Genomic DNA, 17,847 nt, shown 5'->3' with positions numbered 1-17,847 from the left:
AATGCATAATTTAGTACTAATGGGATATTTTATCAGTATAGAGGAGAAATGATCTAAATGTAAATGTTGAGCGTAAATATATTGTGCATGTTGTATAATGTTTTGTGATGTGTTGAAATGTGCAAGGTCAATACAAATTTACTTTTTACCAAACTAAGATGGCGGATGTCATCGCAAGCCACTGCAACCCAAGACAATGTATATATAGGATTAGGTATACATATGTCTAACTGATATTAAGAAAAGACAAAATGTGAACAAAAAGAAAATATAACATCGATTATGACAGAACATCTATATTTTCATGAGTGCGAAGAACGATTGAAAAGTATCGAAATATTCTGTCATAGGAGTGAAAAAAAATGTTGTATTCAATGGAAAACCATATAATTTTTATTTTATAGCATTTTAAATGCTTGAAAACAAACAGATATCGAAAAATTAATACACTGTACTGTCAAAAAGTGCAGGAATCATTAACATGATTCATGACGCTAGAAAAGCTAACGTCAAGTGAGTATTTTATTAAAACGTTCTGATTGGTCAAAAGCGAAAAACTTCATATTTTCACTACTCATCGCCGCAGTGAAAATAAAACTTTGATCAATTGTATCCACTGGCAACATGCAATAAAGTACTTTAATTTTTAAGAGCTTTGTACCGGTTAAAGATAGCAAACCCTGCGTTGTATGGCGTAAACAGGATATTGTCCTTGAGTGATGAAATATTAGCATGAGTGTAACAAACGCTCGCATTAGTGTGTGGCAAAGACATAAATAACCTAAAAAAAACTATGCTGACTGTGAACAACGATAAGTGTATGTTTCTGAGTTGGGAGCGGTGTCTTAACCAGCATAGTGTTTCAATTCAACTTTAAAAAATCGATACAATTAGCAAAATATGAAAGTTGAAACTATCATAATTGTTAAGCCTTTCTGTGTAATCTTACATTTTGTAAATAAGGTTAATACTAATTAAGTAAATAAGAAGTGTGCTCCAGATTCAAAGAACATTTGTATTTTGTATATATAAAGTTAACAAAAGCTATACGAGAAACGTATCTTCTAGGTTAAGAAAATATTGGTTTTACTTTTTGTATTCAAATGTATAAGGCTCTGTAATTTTTTTATTTATAGATACACACTAGCGTTACAAAATGACAAAGGGTATACTATCTTTTGACTGTGTAAGTTGTAAATATGAAGAAATATGTGATATGTCTGTGTTAGATTAATAAATTAGACCTGGATATGATAAGGTAAATGGCTTAGAACAGAACTGATCGTCAAATGTGTAAAAAACAAATATGTATGAGTGCAAAACAGTAAATATTATGAATAATGTCAATATTTAAGCAATGAACAGTGGTTTTAATGTTGTTATTGTCGATATGGCAGCAAGATGTATGGTGGGCAAATGGCAGGGTTCCCATGCTACATTTGCCAACCATTGTTCAATACTTATATTTAAATTGTCTTACCATTTCCGTCAACTTTGAAAAAAACGGCAAAAAAAACGGCAAAAAAAAAAAAACGCCTTTTTTAATGTCACATGACCCACTGGGTGTTATAGCCTGAGGCACTGGGTGTTATAGGCGTATGGTGGCAACTGCCTCTTAGCACTGTGTCAATGGGGAAAAGCGGAGCAAATGTAAATATATCATTATGTGGATTGTTAATAGATAATTTAACCACAGTTAATACAAATAGCATTAGTGTTTAGGCGTTTGATATCACTAATCAAGTATTACTTTTACAAATAAGTTTGTGGCATCCACATACGTGTAACACTGATAAACAAAGAACAAAAAACTATCGTACAAAGTAATGGGTTGCATTTAAGCCATCGAAAACAACTATTGCATTTTTACTTGCTTATCATGTCAAGTAATGGTACGTTTTAAACAAGATTTAGGGAGATAAGTGAATATATTACCGTCTATCGTGCCTTATATATTACCACAAGTGGATGTACACTGATCATAGAGTATATAAACAATAAATATACACGATGAATAGAATTCAATGATTTCATGCTCAGCCCAGGTTTTGTAATATATACTATTATTACCAACATTAACCATAGACTTAGAGAAGATGTCAATGATTCAAATTACTATTCATGAAGTAATGGAGTGCCGCTAAAGACTTAAAACCTATATCGATTTACATGATGATGCGTGATGATGATGATATATGATGCATGATGATGATGATAATATGCTGATAATGATGCATGATGATGATGATGATATATGCTGATAATGATGCATGATGGTGATAATATATGATGATGATGCATGTTTACTTATAACGATGATGATATGTGATGATGATGATGATGATGATGATGATATGTGATGATGATGATGATGATGATGATGATGATATATTTTGATGATGCATGTTAACTATAATGATGATGCATGATGATGACTCATGATGATGATGATGATGATGATGATCACAGCATGTATGTGTGAGAGTGTGTGTATGTATGTTTTTTTTAACCTTTGTCATTCATGTCTATTGTTTAATATATGAAAAATCTTCAAAAAATAAAAGAGTTATAAAAAAAAATCTATATCGAAACACGTGACAAAAGGGGATCGTGACACGATTCCTTATTAAATACCCTTTATTTGTAGTCATGCTAATTAATGGTTGATAATTAAAAGTTTTATCAATAAACATTTAGTATGTTTTAAAGAATCATAGATATCATATCAAATCCCACATAAAGTGTAGTCAATATAAGCAATGAATATAGGCTTTCCATGGTGCATTTGACCAACCTACATCGTGCCTGACCATTTTCGTCAATTTTGCAAACTGAACCAATTACCTCTTGTGTATTTTTAGTGTCATATGACAAAAAATCCAGCTGAGAAAATAGTGCGTCGAAGAACATGATTTCCAACAATTTTTTTTCTTTCAACGTTTAATATCGTATATTTGACGTCAATCATATTAGAAAATAATATTTGAATTGATAATTGTAGCAAATTGATATCCCTGTGAACTGTAAAATCGTGTGACGTCATATACGCGGAAAGCATAAACGATGCGATCGGCCGCCATGTTTAGCTATGGAAATTGAAAGCGAACGAATCGAAAGTGGTACTCGAGAAGCAACCTGGGGTATTTTGAAGTGTCACTTGATTAAAAGTGGAGGCACTGCTCGAAATTGCTATTTTGGCGATTGTCTGTAACCTGAGAAAATGCATTAGTTGGCTCGACAATCTTAGGAACGCAATAAACAAATTGTTTTAGACCAATTTCACTGTAATACTCAAAGACTGGGTCGCGTCTAGCAGACGACAGCGTGACATTTTTGCGGTCGGCCGTCATGTTTAGCTGTGGAAATTGAACACGCACGAATCGAAATCCCGCGGCATTTGCCCACCGTGCATCTTGCTGTCATTTTGACTAAAACAACATTAAAACCACTGTTGATTGTTTAAGTGAACCAGGTCATTTTCGCGTATTTCAAATTAATAATAAAATCGTCGCGAAGCGAAATATATACATGTAGTTCCAATAACGATATAAAGCCTTGTTTCCGACATCCTAGATAATCATCAAGGCATTATTATCTTGGCAATTAAGCTAATAAGTCGACATATTTTTGATGATGTCGACATCTTCTCAGAAATATGTCGACATCTTTAAGTCGTAAGTCGGCAACTTGATGGCAGAAGATCTTTCATTGATATGATTTTTAATTGAATGCCAGGTGTTCTGGTAATGTAAGTCTGAAAAGCTCAAATTAATTAGATTGGAAATCAGTTTTTAATATTTTCCGTTTTTCAGATAGACATTGAGAAGAAGGTTGCCTTCCGAAAGAATCCATTCATCTGCAATCTATCTCCTGTCGTCCTGGATAGCGCATAAAAGCGACTCTACTCACATTGGATAACCACAGTTACACCCTGACAGGTAAGTACACATATGATTCATAGACGTGTCCCTGTCCCAATTCCATCAACATTTCGTAATCAAATCAAATCCCTCAACTTATGATACCTTACAGAAACATTTTTTTATTATTTACCGAAACATATTAGTAAAGGACTCTTGGACGCCCTTCTTTAATGAGTGCAGTCTGACAATGTCAGTGTAAAAAATGCAAATTTATACAACAGTCGGGTTTTTTTTTTTTTTTTTTTATATTTTTTTATTTATTTGTTTTTTTTTTTTTACAAATTTTCTAGGTATTGCTTTGGAAGGGTACATGTACTTATAAAAACCATCATTCAGAGTGAAAGCAAAAAGAAATCATTAATAAATGAAATTTTGATATTTTTATGTAATTTGAGAAATGATGTTATTTATGTATATCTTTCCAATGTAGTACCTAGATAATTAGTTGAATACCGCTGTTTGATGAATGAAAATGAAAATTTATACAACAGTTGTTTTTTACAAATTCTCTAGGCATTGCTTTGGAAAGGTTCTTATAAAAACATCATTTTAGAATGAAAACAAAGACCAGAAAATTAATAAATAAAGTTTTAATACGTACTGTTAGGTCAACGTCAGACATGATGTTGTTGTGTATGTAGGTTGTATGGGTGTTACGAGATCACATAATTTTACAATCTAGGGGAGATAATCTAACTCCATATGTATATGAGTTATTCCCCTTTGTAGTAATTCTTTTCGTTTGTACGATACATTTGAGGATTTCATAAAAAAAACTTGGAACTGGAAAGACGTTTATGGTTTTGTTTGATGTGTTTTTATGTAAATCTTTCCAAAGTAGAGAATCTACTGATATGATCAACGCACCCTTTCAAGATGGCCGTATAATAGTACTTAAGAACTTTTCTTAAATTATTTCATACTTGACTATAGACGATTAGACATTAATGAATTTCCTTTAGTTAAGGTCGTGTGATGTGGGTCTCGGTTTCACCAATGCTTCTTGAATTTAGGAAATTCCCCTCCTTACATTTCCCATAGGAAAGAATGGCAAATGTAATTATTATTAAGAAGATACCTTGTATTGCAGAAGAAATTAGAATGATATCAGGTTCTGTAGATATACATTGTACATACTTTGGCTAATCCAGGGCCCCAATACACTGTCTACGTTGTCTACATACTTTCAAGCAATGTCTGGTTCACAGTAAATAGTTTGGTTGCTGTAAATTTCAGTACATTTATGGTTCTTTCATTGTACTTTTGCACTGAACAGGAAGTCTTCCCGCTACATGCAAGGAGCTGTACGACAACATCCGTAACTGCGAGTTAAACTGGCCACCGGAAGTGGATGATGCACTTCTCTCTGACGCCATTAGGTTCAGTATCGAAACCGAGGGCTGCCTCCTCAACAACAAGCTGAAGGAGAAAGCTGGGGAATTCGGCCCAGGAAGTGGAGCAGAGGAGACTTACCTACGGGTGACACTAGGACATAGTCTCGGAAATTCTCCAGGAATACCGTACGTTCTCGAGATTTGGCCGTCAAAACACTACAGTCCAATCCATAATCATGGGAACGCGAATGCGGTCATCAAAGTCTTGTTTGGCCAGATTAACATTGCCATTTACAATAAGCAGACGACAGAACCGGATGCAACCCCTTTGAAATATTTTGATATCTGCAATAGAAACGTGACATACATGTAGATCAGCAGGGTTTGGTTCCGAACTATGAAAGGCCGTTCATGTCAAAAACTAGATAGATTTAACGCGTTAAACATCAAATTTTAACGCGTTAAGATTTAACTTGTTAAGATTTAACGCGTTAAAACTTAACGCGTTACCATTTAACACGTTAAATTTTTACATTTAACGCGTTAAATGCAGCTATAATTCAACGCGTTAAATACAGTTTTATCACGTTCATAATTATGTTAACGCGTTAAATCTTAACGCGTAAACTTTATCAGATTAACCAATCAGTTGCACCCTTGCATATCAGCTTTTGGGTGAAAGTTCTTCATGGAAGCGGGGAAACAATATGGAAGCTTCAAGGAGAGAGGTTTGGGCGGTGGTGCAAGAATGCTTTGGAGCTGTGCCAAGACAATCCCTGCCCGTCGGCGATATTGTCAGTGGGCATGTATAAACTAGTTGACAATGGTTATTTGTCCAAAAAATGAAGAGTCAACGTATGACTACTACGTGTGAATCCCGATGTCGGCGTTTGGTTTGTTTCGGTCTGCAGATGTTTGTTTTTTTTTATTATTATTTCAAACAGTTTAATGACAGAATATTACAGTACGCGTTTGTGACAGAATATCAACACATTAAAGAAAACGTTGATATTTCTAAAAACTGATTTAAAGAGAGACCGTATCAAAATATCCAATTTGTGCAATGAACCAACATTTTTTTTCTTCTTTCACTGTGCTTCATTCTTTTGGTCATTTGAGTAGATCTAGGTCTGTAAGATACATTGTTGTACACTACTGTATACTGTAACTGGTACATTCTGATGACGTCACATTGTTTACAGACGTTCCGAGTTGTGTCTGCACTCACCGACACGAAGGTGGAATTTTGTTCAGTGATTTGGTAGTTTTGTCATCTTTGAAAATTGATGAGATAATACAGAACATCACATATTATACCGTGTTATAAATGCAGCATACATTAGCCTACTTGTCGATAGTACGTGGTCGGCTGTCGTATGATCCATCATGTATGCAAATAATCATGTATTATGGGCTAAGAACTTGGACCAATACACAAAACCAGATGGAACCGGCGTACATTGAAAATCGTATAAAGTAAGTAAACTTTATCAATAGAAAACGAGATGTAGAGACTGTATTTATCACTCCAACATATATATACATTAGCCTACTTGTCGATAGTTTGTCTATCGTGGTCGGCTGCCATATGATCCATCATGTGTGAATATGGGGCTAAGAACTGGGACCAAAACCAGATGGCACCGTCGTATACATTGAAAAATCGTATAAACTCTATAAAATGGAGGGAAAAAGTGTCACCTTTGTACTAGGGTGTCTCTTGTGTCAGCATTACACCCCATGCCAACACGATAACAATAACTGACAGTAGAGTCAATGCATTCTCTCCAGAAAACTGGCTCTGGCAGCCATACTGTAAGTCCTTCAAATACTTATATATGCAACAAGGAATTCGATTGGTCTGTTATTTTAGTCATTTTAACGCGTTAAAACAAAAGCTACGACTTTTAACGCGTTAAACGAACGAAGCTGTTTATCACGTTAAATGCTAGCTAAGTAACAAATTACTAGTTTTAACGCGTTAAATGTTATGTTTAGCGCGTTAAATGCTAACGCGTTAAATGTATCTCGTTTTTGAAATGAACGGCCTTTCATACCGAACACACATGCTATGGAACAACATCAACGACTATTGTACCACCATCCTGTGTTACAATTACGACGCAGGGGACACAACTCACTTGCCATACTTAGACTACATCGGCGAACTCTGACTTCACATCGAAATGCAAACAGCCCTGCGAAAATCACAATAACACTACTCTGACTTTTTAAGAAGGTCGATTTTTCAAAATAGAGTACTCTTTCTGTAAGCCATCCATGCGGTTATTATCTAACATATAATTCAGTGCTTATATATACTACTATTAAACAGATCATAAACATTTTAACATGGAATATTTAGCGTACCCACTTCAAAATGCATCTATCAACAAATATCTGTACTGGATCTAGGTTATTTAATCTCTATAACCAGAACATTATCCTGCTCAAAAGCCGACTGTGTGATGTCACTCCAAATATTAGCTCTTGCTTCTCACCAGAAATGTATTGTAATCGGTATAATGAAAAAAAAAAAACAAGTTCCTTTCATTTCATCACGTCCTTTAAGGAAAACCTGTTGATGTAAAAATAAGGAAAAACGTCTTTATTATCTGTTTAACATTACAATATCAAGAAAATGGTTCACGGCAGATTTGTTGGTTCATAATCATTCACACATTCTGTCATTTTGAATGATTCACATCCTGAAAAAAGAAGAATTTGGCAGTTTGAGGATGGGTTACACCAATATGCTGGCTAACAATCAGCGTGACATTTCCACACCAATACCATAACTTAATTAGTTATAAACGAAAATTAATAATTATGTCTTCACTGGATATTGAATTTTATCTTTTTTTAATAAAACATTATCAGTCGTTACTACCGTTGTTTTTATTCTTTATTACATGCATATATATAGTTGTTCAATTTCATGCGACTAATACTTCGTGGTTGGCGCTTTCAAATTATTTCTGGGGTGAAATTTCGTGGTAAGCACCTGCAACAATAACGTTGTATTTATATTCGTGGTTTTATAAGTTTTCAGTAATGAAAATGTCTCTCTTTGTCACTTTGTCGAGATTTTGAGATAATAACCCGAAATATTGTTAAAACCTTACGAATTTTGGAGAATACGGAACTCGACATTTTGAGATGATAAACCTATTTCTTTGAGATCATAACTAGGAACTCTCAATGGAAATATTAAGATTGAAAAAAATACAGGGTTACTTGCAGATACCGTCAATAATCAAACGTGTACTATCAGATGTGTAAGAAGCAAGACAAATTGGATATGCCAATATATAAACCCAAATGGTAGTGGGGCTCTCTTTTTATGATCCAAGTTTTTCGCGGTTTCGATCACAGTTACACGTTAACCGACGCAGCCTGACATAGGAAGCCCCAACAGGGGTATACCATTAAGGTCAGGGGTGATTGTTTCCCCTATTCCCTGGGTCTCTGAAATATTACATTAATGTCTTTGATAAAGAATAGTCGTTTTTTCTCTACGAAAGTAATGGACAATTGCTTGAAGTGTCGTATTTTAAACCAATCGTTGATGTATGACGTCCTCAAAATATGTTTTTATTTATTATATGAAATTGCGTTACAAATAAAGTCAAACTGAATGAACCAGAAAGTCTCAACAAAAATAATGAAAGAAAATATGTTTCGAAAATGTTTATTTCGAACGATTTCATAAACGGGAATATATAAGATTCACAAAAAAAATATGCGAAACGCAAACAACGTGGAATACATAAACTATGGAATAGTAAATATGTAGTGTAGAAATAGAATACAGCATCTATACTAATAGAAGATATATATCAGTGTAATCATCATAACGAACTTTAACATCACAGTTAATATAGAACACAAATAATGGATTCTCCAATGGTCTTACAATCTAAGTCTGTGGTTCCCAAGAACACGAACGTTAACAACAATACAAATATACATAAATATTCCAAACAGAGACACACATATATATTTTAGTTCTCCGATTCAAATAAATCTTCCGCGTAAAGCCTCATCAAAATAGCACATCCATAGATATTTCTATAAACCTGTAAGTCATCACTCTCGTGAAATTCAACGAAAGGAATTTGATCAGTTATTAGTATGAATCATGGCTACTAATACATTGTATACTGCTGACATGTAATTTGTAAAATAAAGCTGTTTGCTAATTTCGGCAAAACAGAAGGAAACATGCATGAAACGAATAATTGATCAAGTGAATTCTGTTAAATTGCACCAGAGTAGTGAAAATTGTTATTTAGATGACCCATAGATTGCGCAAAAAAAAGACTAAATATTTCATAAAAATCTGAATACAAACACGCACAGCAAGGAACTACCCGAAATCAAAATCTGAATATATAACAGGAATACTTCAAACTACAGTACCACAAGTGTGAACTAACATAGCATACAACACTGTAATGATTTCATAACTTAATTAACGCTTGCACCGACTGCTCTGATGAAAAATGAAGTATGGAAGTGCTCTATTATTTTCTATAACGCTAAACCAGTATAAAAATATACCTCCCACGCACCGGTTATGCTTTGTGTAGCGTTTAACTGGTCAGACCATTTCCATTACAACAATTTCTATTCAACTCACTCATGCACTATATACAAAATCAGACCTTCGTTATTGTTATTTCAATGATGACATATAGATGTACTAAAAGCAAGCATTCTACAAACACATTGCCACAATAGTGACAAAGAGTTACAAAATTTAAATAAAGTTGCTCAACTTAAAATTCCCCATAAGACAACATTGAAGAATACAGGGAAAGTTCCTTAAGTTCTAAAATTGCCACATCTTGTACTCCGTACTATAAATAGTCCCACCTTTTTTTACTACAGAAAGTGACTTTGTTCAATTAATAGCCAAATCTTGATAACTCTATAACATAAATGTATAAGCGATTTTGTACTTTCAATAAATATTGTTAAGTCTTTACTATATATTATAATGAATTTTGCATTTTTTTTATTAATAGCCAAATCTCGTTAACTACATATGTAAATACTATCAAACCTCTTCTAGTTATCTTTCATCTATAAATAGTCATTAGATCTCGTTAACTGTGTACTATAAATAGCCACATAAAGTTAACTATGTATTATTAATAGACACACCTTTAAACTATGTACATACTATATATAGTCAAACCATATTTTTAAGTAACTTAGTCATGTTGATTTATATCTAGGTCAGTGCTGTGACTAATCACAATGGATGTGAAATTATAAATATTTTGCGAAATAAGATATTCCATGGTAACATAAAAACACCAAATACATAGAGGATATCTAACAGTGTATTCAGTAGTACCAAATATATTTCACGTGTGTGGCTAATGTTTTGATTCATGAGTGCGCAGCAAATATATTTAGTATTAATGAAGATACTGTAAGATATTCTGTTTATTACATTTTTATAGCAAAATATAACGGGTCGGCTGTTAAGTTTCCCCATAGTAGTCTGTAAGTGTTTTGCCGATATGCTAATATTAAAACACATGATATATAATTAAGAACTAAAAGACCTCCACCATATCACACCTACATAAAATATCATAAACCCATCACCACTTCGATCATATGTAACATTTATTCTTTGAATGTATTTAAACCGTATAATATCACAATATATAACAAATTTATAAACACCTGACTTTCTTGGATTAAGTTTAACAGTCATATCACATTCATTTTACACAGGGGCTTGGCACAAATTCTTCATCCACAGTGCAAATACATTTTTGCATCATATGTTAGTAGCTCTCCATAGAAGCAAACAGGACCATCTAGTTAATTTAATTGATCTATCTATTTTTATCTTTATCCTGTCTTTTCCCTGTCATGACCTCCATCTTGTGATATACGAATACATAATCATATGACAATGATATGATCTGTGGGTTTGGAATCTGTACAAGCCCCTGTGTTACCAGGCCCATGAAATCAACCTGAGAGGATAATAGTATCACAAATCAAATGACAGCTTGTGTAATGCAATAGATTTCATGTTATAATATGTGTGTAATGTATTCTGAGAAACAATATATTCTTCGTGGAGTTCAAATTTTGTGGTTGTGAGAAAATACTGTTTCATTGGTACTTGGCTTCGCGGATTGATAGAACCTATAAAACTGTCAAACATTAAATTCTTTTTATAAAATTTACATGTACATGTATATCAATCTCAACTGCTTCCATGATTATATACAAACATTTTCTCTACTTTCTTTCGTTAAAATATTGTATTCTTTTACATAGTTAGAGACATCCTCTGTATATGTTTGTAGGTTGATAAAAAAAATGTAATAAGAAATTCACTACCAGTTTTAACCGAAAATGTCATATCATCTTTTTAAACATATTAGTATTACTTCCTTATAATCTTATGACAGGAAAAAAAAACTGTTTTCGAAAGCAGATGACTATACCTAAAAAATGGCAAGGCACCAAGCAGATGACTACAGCTAAAACAAGCATTCTGTGAGTATTGCTAAACCAATACATGTCCACTACCAGCGCCCTCAAGTTAAAACTTTAGCCAAATTTGAGTAAAAAAGTTTAGCCAAAAACTGAAACATGATCATTTTATGAAAATAAGTTCATTCCAAACAATGTGTAAATTCAACTCTAACAATGTTTTCTGCCCCTAAAAGATATTCAGGTATTCTTTTGCATCCTAATACCATTATTAAGTGAATGGTGTGCCATTATAAAACTTTAACCAAAACTTTAACCTAAACTTTAACCTGAAGAATACAGAGAAAAAAGTTAAGTTCATAATATGTCAAAAATTTCAAAGCATGAAAATAATTTTTTCAGTTTTAACCATACAAAAGTAATGCCACACATCCAAAGAACCTCTATGCAAAGAATCAGCATACTTATACCATTATTAAGTGAATGGTGTGCCATTATAAAACTTTAATCAAAACTTTAACTGGACGGATGGACTGACAGACGGAGGCAAAACCTATAGTCCCCCCGGTTTCACCGGTAGGGGACTAATAAAAACTTTAGGTGTGTCAGTCAGTATATCAAAATGTCTTGTATCACATTATTTCATCACATTGCATAATACATTTCATATTATGTACATTTTCATATCTTAACTCTTAAAATGGGACGTTTTTTTACTTATAATCAGGGAAAATGGGGGGGAAATTAAAAATCATTATGACGTCACAACCAGTATATATCGTAAAATAAAAATATTTTTTACAAAATCTATCAAAAAACCCCAAACCAAAAATTGTCTTATGAACACCATGGACTTAAGTCCATTATACAAGTTTGTGTACACGTTATAATAGTAATAGCTAGTGCAGCTGTGATTGGTTGTTGGATTCCATAGTTACATGTATGTTATAATCAGAATTTAATATATACACTCTGTATTTGTCTTTATTTAATCTTATTTATCACAAATTCTGTAAATCTCATTCAACATATCATAATTGTCCCTCTGAACAAAACCTCTTCGGTTGAATTCAACATCAGTTTGAATATATATAAATGTTATGTGTAAACAAGAAAAATATAAGATTCCTTCTTCACTCATTTTCTGTCCTTTAACGTTCACAAAAATGTTGACTTCAACTGATATTTTTCCCTGTTTTTGATATATATTAAAATGACACGTGCCCACATAATCGGAAATGAATTTTAGGATTTATATTATCACAAAAGCCGCCGAAATGATGAAAAATGTCACCAAATTCATAACTAAAGATCGTTTAATTATATTTTTAAAAAATAATTTCTCTCACTAGATACATTTTTTGTACTGTTCAGGTTTATGATGAGCTATACTCGGACAATACAAGTATCTACAGTACATATATATATACATCAAACTGATTCAATAAAATCAAATGGAACTCCAAACAAATAGCTGATCCCAAAAAATGAAAAATTCATGGTTTACTGAACTGCAAAATTCTGAATTTATTTTCACAGAATTTATGCATGCTAAAATTGGAATACACTCCAAACACAGAAATGATTTCAAAATCAATACTGAATCAAGGATCTACATAGGAGGCTTAATACAGATCTCTGACTGATAGAACAATATATCAGCACATAATGCTACCAGGGTGTTCAGCTAGCCCTTGAGAGCTAGGGTTATGGTTAACCTGTAACCGAACCCAAACCCTTGAGAGTTAAAGCTAACGTTACTTAACCCAAACCTTTGAGAGCTAGTAGATTCGGGTTAACCTAACCCAAACCCTTGAGAGCTAAGGATTCGGGTTAACCTAACCCAAACCCTTGAGAGCTAAGGATTCGGGTTAACCTAACCGAATCCAGACCCTTGTGAGTTAAAGTTAACGTTACTTAACCCAAACCCTTCAGAGCTAGGATTAGGGTTAACCTAACCCAAACCCTTAGAAGTGGTTTATTTGAAGATAAATCTTTATAATTTTGACTATCTATAGCTGTTTTATCATCTTGTAACTATACTACAGTATATAAAAACAGGCCCCACTTTCATCAGAATCCCTTAACTGAAAGAAATTCCTTAACTTAAAATTGCATGCCCTTAGGAAAGCATTACAGAGTTTAGGGAAAGTTCCTTAACTAAGATGCTTACCCTTAAATCCAGTAATGTGTTTCTAAGAAAAACTCAAAGTTGAGATATTTCCTTAAATTAAGGAACTTTGATAAAACTGGGCCAAGTTACATCAGTCAGAATCATATGGACTACTTGATATCTTGATGGATGGAGAGAAAGAGGGACACAGCTATACTTTGGAAATTCACTATATCATGACAGTATCAATTCCTCCAAGTTTCTTCTTCAATGAAATCTATTTGTGAAAATACTTACAAAATGATTTGATATCCTCACTATATGCTAATGAAACAATAGCTTTGAAAAGAAAAATGGCTAAGTACATGAAAGTTAATGATGACTTTTGCACTAGTCCTTCATGTTTGTGTATGTCTGCAAAGTTGGTTAAAATATGTTAAAACTTTAAATGCACCAAAAATATGAATTAATTTAAAGCATGGCTACATCAAATCTAAGAAGCTGAATTCTAAAACTCATGCAACCCTTAACCCTTAATTCTTAACAAGTGAGTAATCGAACATCTAGGGTTTTGTTATCTGTTACCGAATACGTAGCAGTGAGGGCTCCCCAGATCAAAACCGACCACCTGGATTTTCTGTGGAATGTAATTTAACCGAACCCAGCTGGTGTTCCCTTCATATGAAACCTATGATCTAACAGGGCTCTCCTAATACCAAACCCTATATACCTAAAGTTTGTGTCTGTAATCAGTAACCCGGCACAGCTAGGGTTTCCACACAGTTTTCGTGCTGGCACCTCCCACACTCTCAACTGTACAAGGCCTCATTCTGGTACTTGCAGGTCTTCGACCTTGTCTAGATGGAGGTCTCCCATCAACTGAATATGGCTCACTCTCTGACCCTTGACCTCCATAAGTAATTTTTGTATAGTCTGTTGAGGAAAATAAAAATGGCTGCTTTGTCTTCTTGCTATCCCAGGGTGCATCAAATAAGGGTTCCTCTAGACGAGGTCCAAAAAGAGTTTCATCTACAAATGTGGGTGTGTGTTTTAGATGACGATATTTAGTCTTGGTAGATTCAAGTGTAGTGTGAGAAGGTTTCAAAGCGAAATTTGACTCTCGACTGGATTGAGAACCTGCTGATGTTGGATTTGAAGGAGCCCACAACAGAGGTCGCTGTTTCTTTTCCTTAACAACAGGAACAGGGTTGGCCCAAAGAGAGCTGTTTGATCCTTGTGTAGAATGCTGGTAAGAACTTTGTGTTGGGTGTTGGAAGTGATCTGTAGGACGGACATGATTGTGTGATGAGTAATTTTCTGAGCCAAACAAAAGTTCATCAGCATCTGAAGATTCTGCGACTTTATGATATCCACTCTTTGGTCTGCTATAACTCACATGACTCTGTCGTGACCTTGTCCTTGCTGAAGGGGGTCGTGATCCAGTGATCACAAAAGTGTCTGCCATTTTCTGTCTGGAAAAAATAAATAATAAATATGAGAACAAAAACAAAACGATTATCAATCTACTTCCTGAGCCAACAAATCTCATCTTTGTCTTGTATCTTTGTCTTTCTGCAGGCCACTTTAATATGCAGCATTTATCAAATTAATCTAATTTACAAAATTGCTCTAATGTGCTTCATATGACATGGATATGTTTAATATTTCAAATTTTGCCCGATGTACCAAACATATAACATACAAAAAATATATATACCTGTATCTACTAAAGTAAATAAGTGATACATGCAATATATACAGTTAAAGGAAATCTGAACGAGAGATGCGATTAATATGCTATTTTGAAAATATTATTTTGAGACAGACAATATGCATCTATGATAAAATACACAAGTCAGTTCCAAGGGCGATATTGACATCACAGCCCTGGGCGACATTAACATCACAGCTCTGGGGATTCCTGTGCTTTGTAAAGGTGTTTTTGTTTAATGTGTTAGATATATATAACAGCAATTATTACTTAAAGGTCACTCTCGGTCAATCAAATAAACCCCTAATATTTTAAATACGATATAGTTTGGCATTGAACAACATATCGTTGGGTCAATTCTCACAAAATAGTGGTATTTGCATCAGTGCATTCTATGTGTATTGGAGTATTACCTATTTGAGTAAAAAGTCAAGCCGGGGCATTCACACAAACACTTCATATAAGGAAAAAAATCTTCACTTTCCGTGAAGTTGATCTATGGAATAGTCTTCCTCGGGATGTAATAGATTTAACCGATGTTATAAAGTTTTAAATTGCTCTAGATGAGTACTATAAACGTGATAATAGAACTTTTAAAATTTAGTTTAAATGCTGTTCACTTGACACAGGAAGTATGTTATAATATAATTTTTGTTTTTATGTACTGATATGGATATATAGGCTCATGACCTGCATCCTTAATGTATCTTGTTTATCAAATTATATACAAGCTAACTACAATTAATGTACCAATTAAAACATACTCATGATACTGCCATTTTTTCTCACAAATGCCATCATCTGTTCCTTGGAAACGTACATTGTAACTAATGTATCTCTTTGGTAGTTTTGGTGCATAACAAATCATTGCATACTTACGTTTAGATTTTAAATAAAACTATTATATTCAATTCCAGTAGATGACATTCCTACGACAGCTCAAAATTGGCGAACACTGGACGTGCCATGACAAAATTGCTTAGCTTCAGTAAACATTTGCATCGGGGTCGATAATGTGCTTGGAAATGCAGTGTTTTATAAACTTCAATTCGGTCTAGATAAATTTCCGGAATATGTAAAAGAAAATACAAATGAAAATGTTTGAATTTTCTATATTTTATCAAGATTTTCAGTAAATGTTATCAGAGACCTATATACTAAATGTTATGAATGTGATAACTTTTGAATATCTTTATTCAGAGTAAACCACATGCACATACAATTTATAAACATATACATCATTCATTTAAAAAATAATAATTAAATGAAAATCTTGATATAGAAAATTCAAACATATTTTCTGATATCAACATTATTTCATGTAAACAAATAAATTTTTTTGTATAGAATAAGCTTGGATATATGAAGCAGAAAAGGGTAATTTAAGGTATACATCTATAATTATTATACTGATTACTTAGTACATTTGTATTTGCAAAGTTTCTGAGATTAGCCGTGGACAAATCATTTTTGCTATATATAATAAATGATAATGATAATGACATAAGAAATAGTTTTTGATAAAAACAAAAATAGTGAATAGCGAAACTAATGTACATGTATACATGTTCAGATTCCTTTGACGGCCGCGAGGACGCCTTTGTCAACATCACTCTCGCCCGAGGTTTTGTGTTAAGATTTGTTGCTAAAATATATATGATAACATTTTACATCAAACTTTAATCAAACTTTGTATTTCGTTATCATACGGTGGACATCTCAACGCACCCTACTGATCGTTAACAGGGTATTATTCTGAATTTATGGTCAAGAGACTCTGAAAATTAAAGCGATGTTGGGGATCTGTAACGTTTGATTTTTGGTAAGATTCGAGGGAATGTCCAGGGACCCGAAGGACCGTTGAATACCCCTAAAGTATGTCATCTCTGAAGCTTTGTCAATTGACTGTTAAATGTAATAGTCAAATTGGTTCAAGTTCAGTCGTTGATAAATATGACAGAAGTATTCTCTTCCAAATTTTAATCAAGTTGTTTTTTTCTGTATAAATATATAAGAAATTCTAGATGAATTTTCATGATTAGTGATTTTGGGAAAATTGTTATTTTGGAATGTTTCGATATGTATACTGTCTATAAATGAGCTTCCATGCAATGCATTTATGTACAGATTTGTTTGTTTATGTTCGAAGGGGCGGGGCGGGGCGGGGAATTTTTAGTGAATTTTAGAGTTTGCTTAAAAACTTCAACAGTACAGTTTTGTATTGTATGCCAAATATGTCCAATCTTATGTCAACAAGATACCGGGGGAAATCATAATCCGTATCAAATACATCAA

At 33.4% G+C, this 17,847-nt stretch overlaps 1 protein-coding gene across 1 annotated transcript; it reads right to left on the bottom strand.

Moving 5' to 3' along the window:
- Positions 1-13,061: 13,061 nt before the first annotated feature.
- On the bottom strand, positions 13,062-16,551 carry LOC117316609. Its single transcript, XM_033871280.1, has 2 exons — positions 16,432-16,551; positions 13,062-15,313 (listed from the first exon to the last, which is right to left on the bottom strand). Exon 2 carries the CDS (start codon positions 15,304-15,306, stop codon positions 14,608-14,610), a length of 699 nt encoding a protein of 232 aa, XP_033727171.1. The 5' UTR covers positions 15,307-15,313; positions 16,432-16,551; the 3' UTR covers positions 13,062-14,607.
- Between the last annotated feature and the right edge of the window lie 1,296 nt (positions 16,552-17,847).

This window comes from Pecten maximus, chromosome 18, assembly GCF_902652985.1.
Source record: "Pecten maximus chromosome 18, xPecMax1.1, whole genome shotgun sequence".
Lineage (NCBI taxonomy): Eukaryota > Metazoa > Mollusca > Bivalvia > Pectinida > Pectinidae > Pecten > Pecten maximus.
This window is presented reverse-complemented; position numbering and strand designations above follow the sequence as displayed.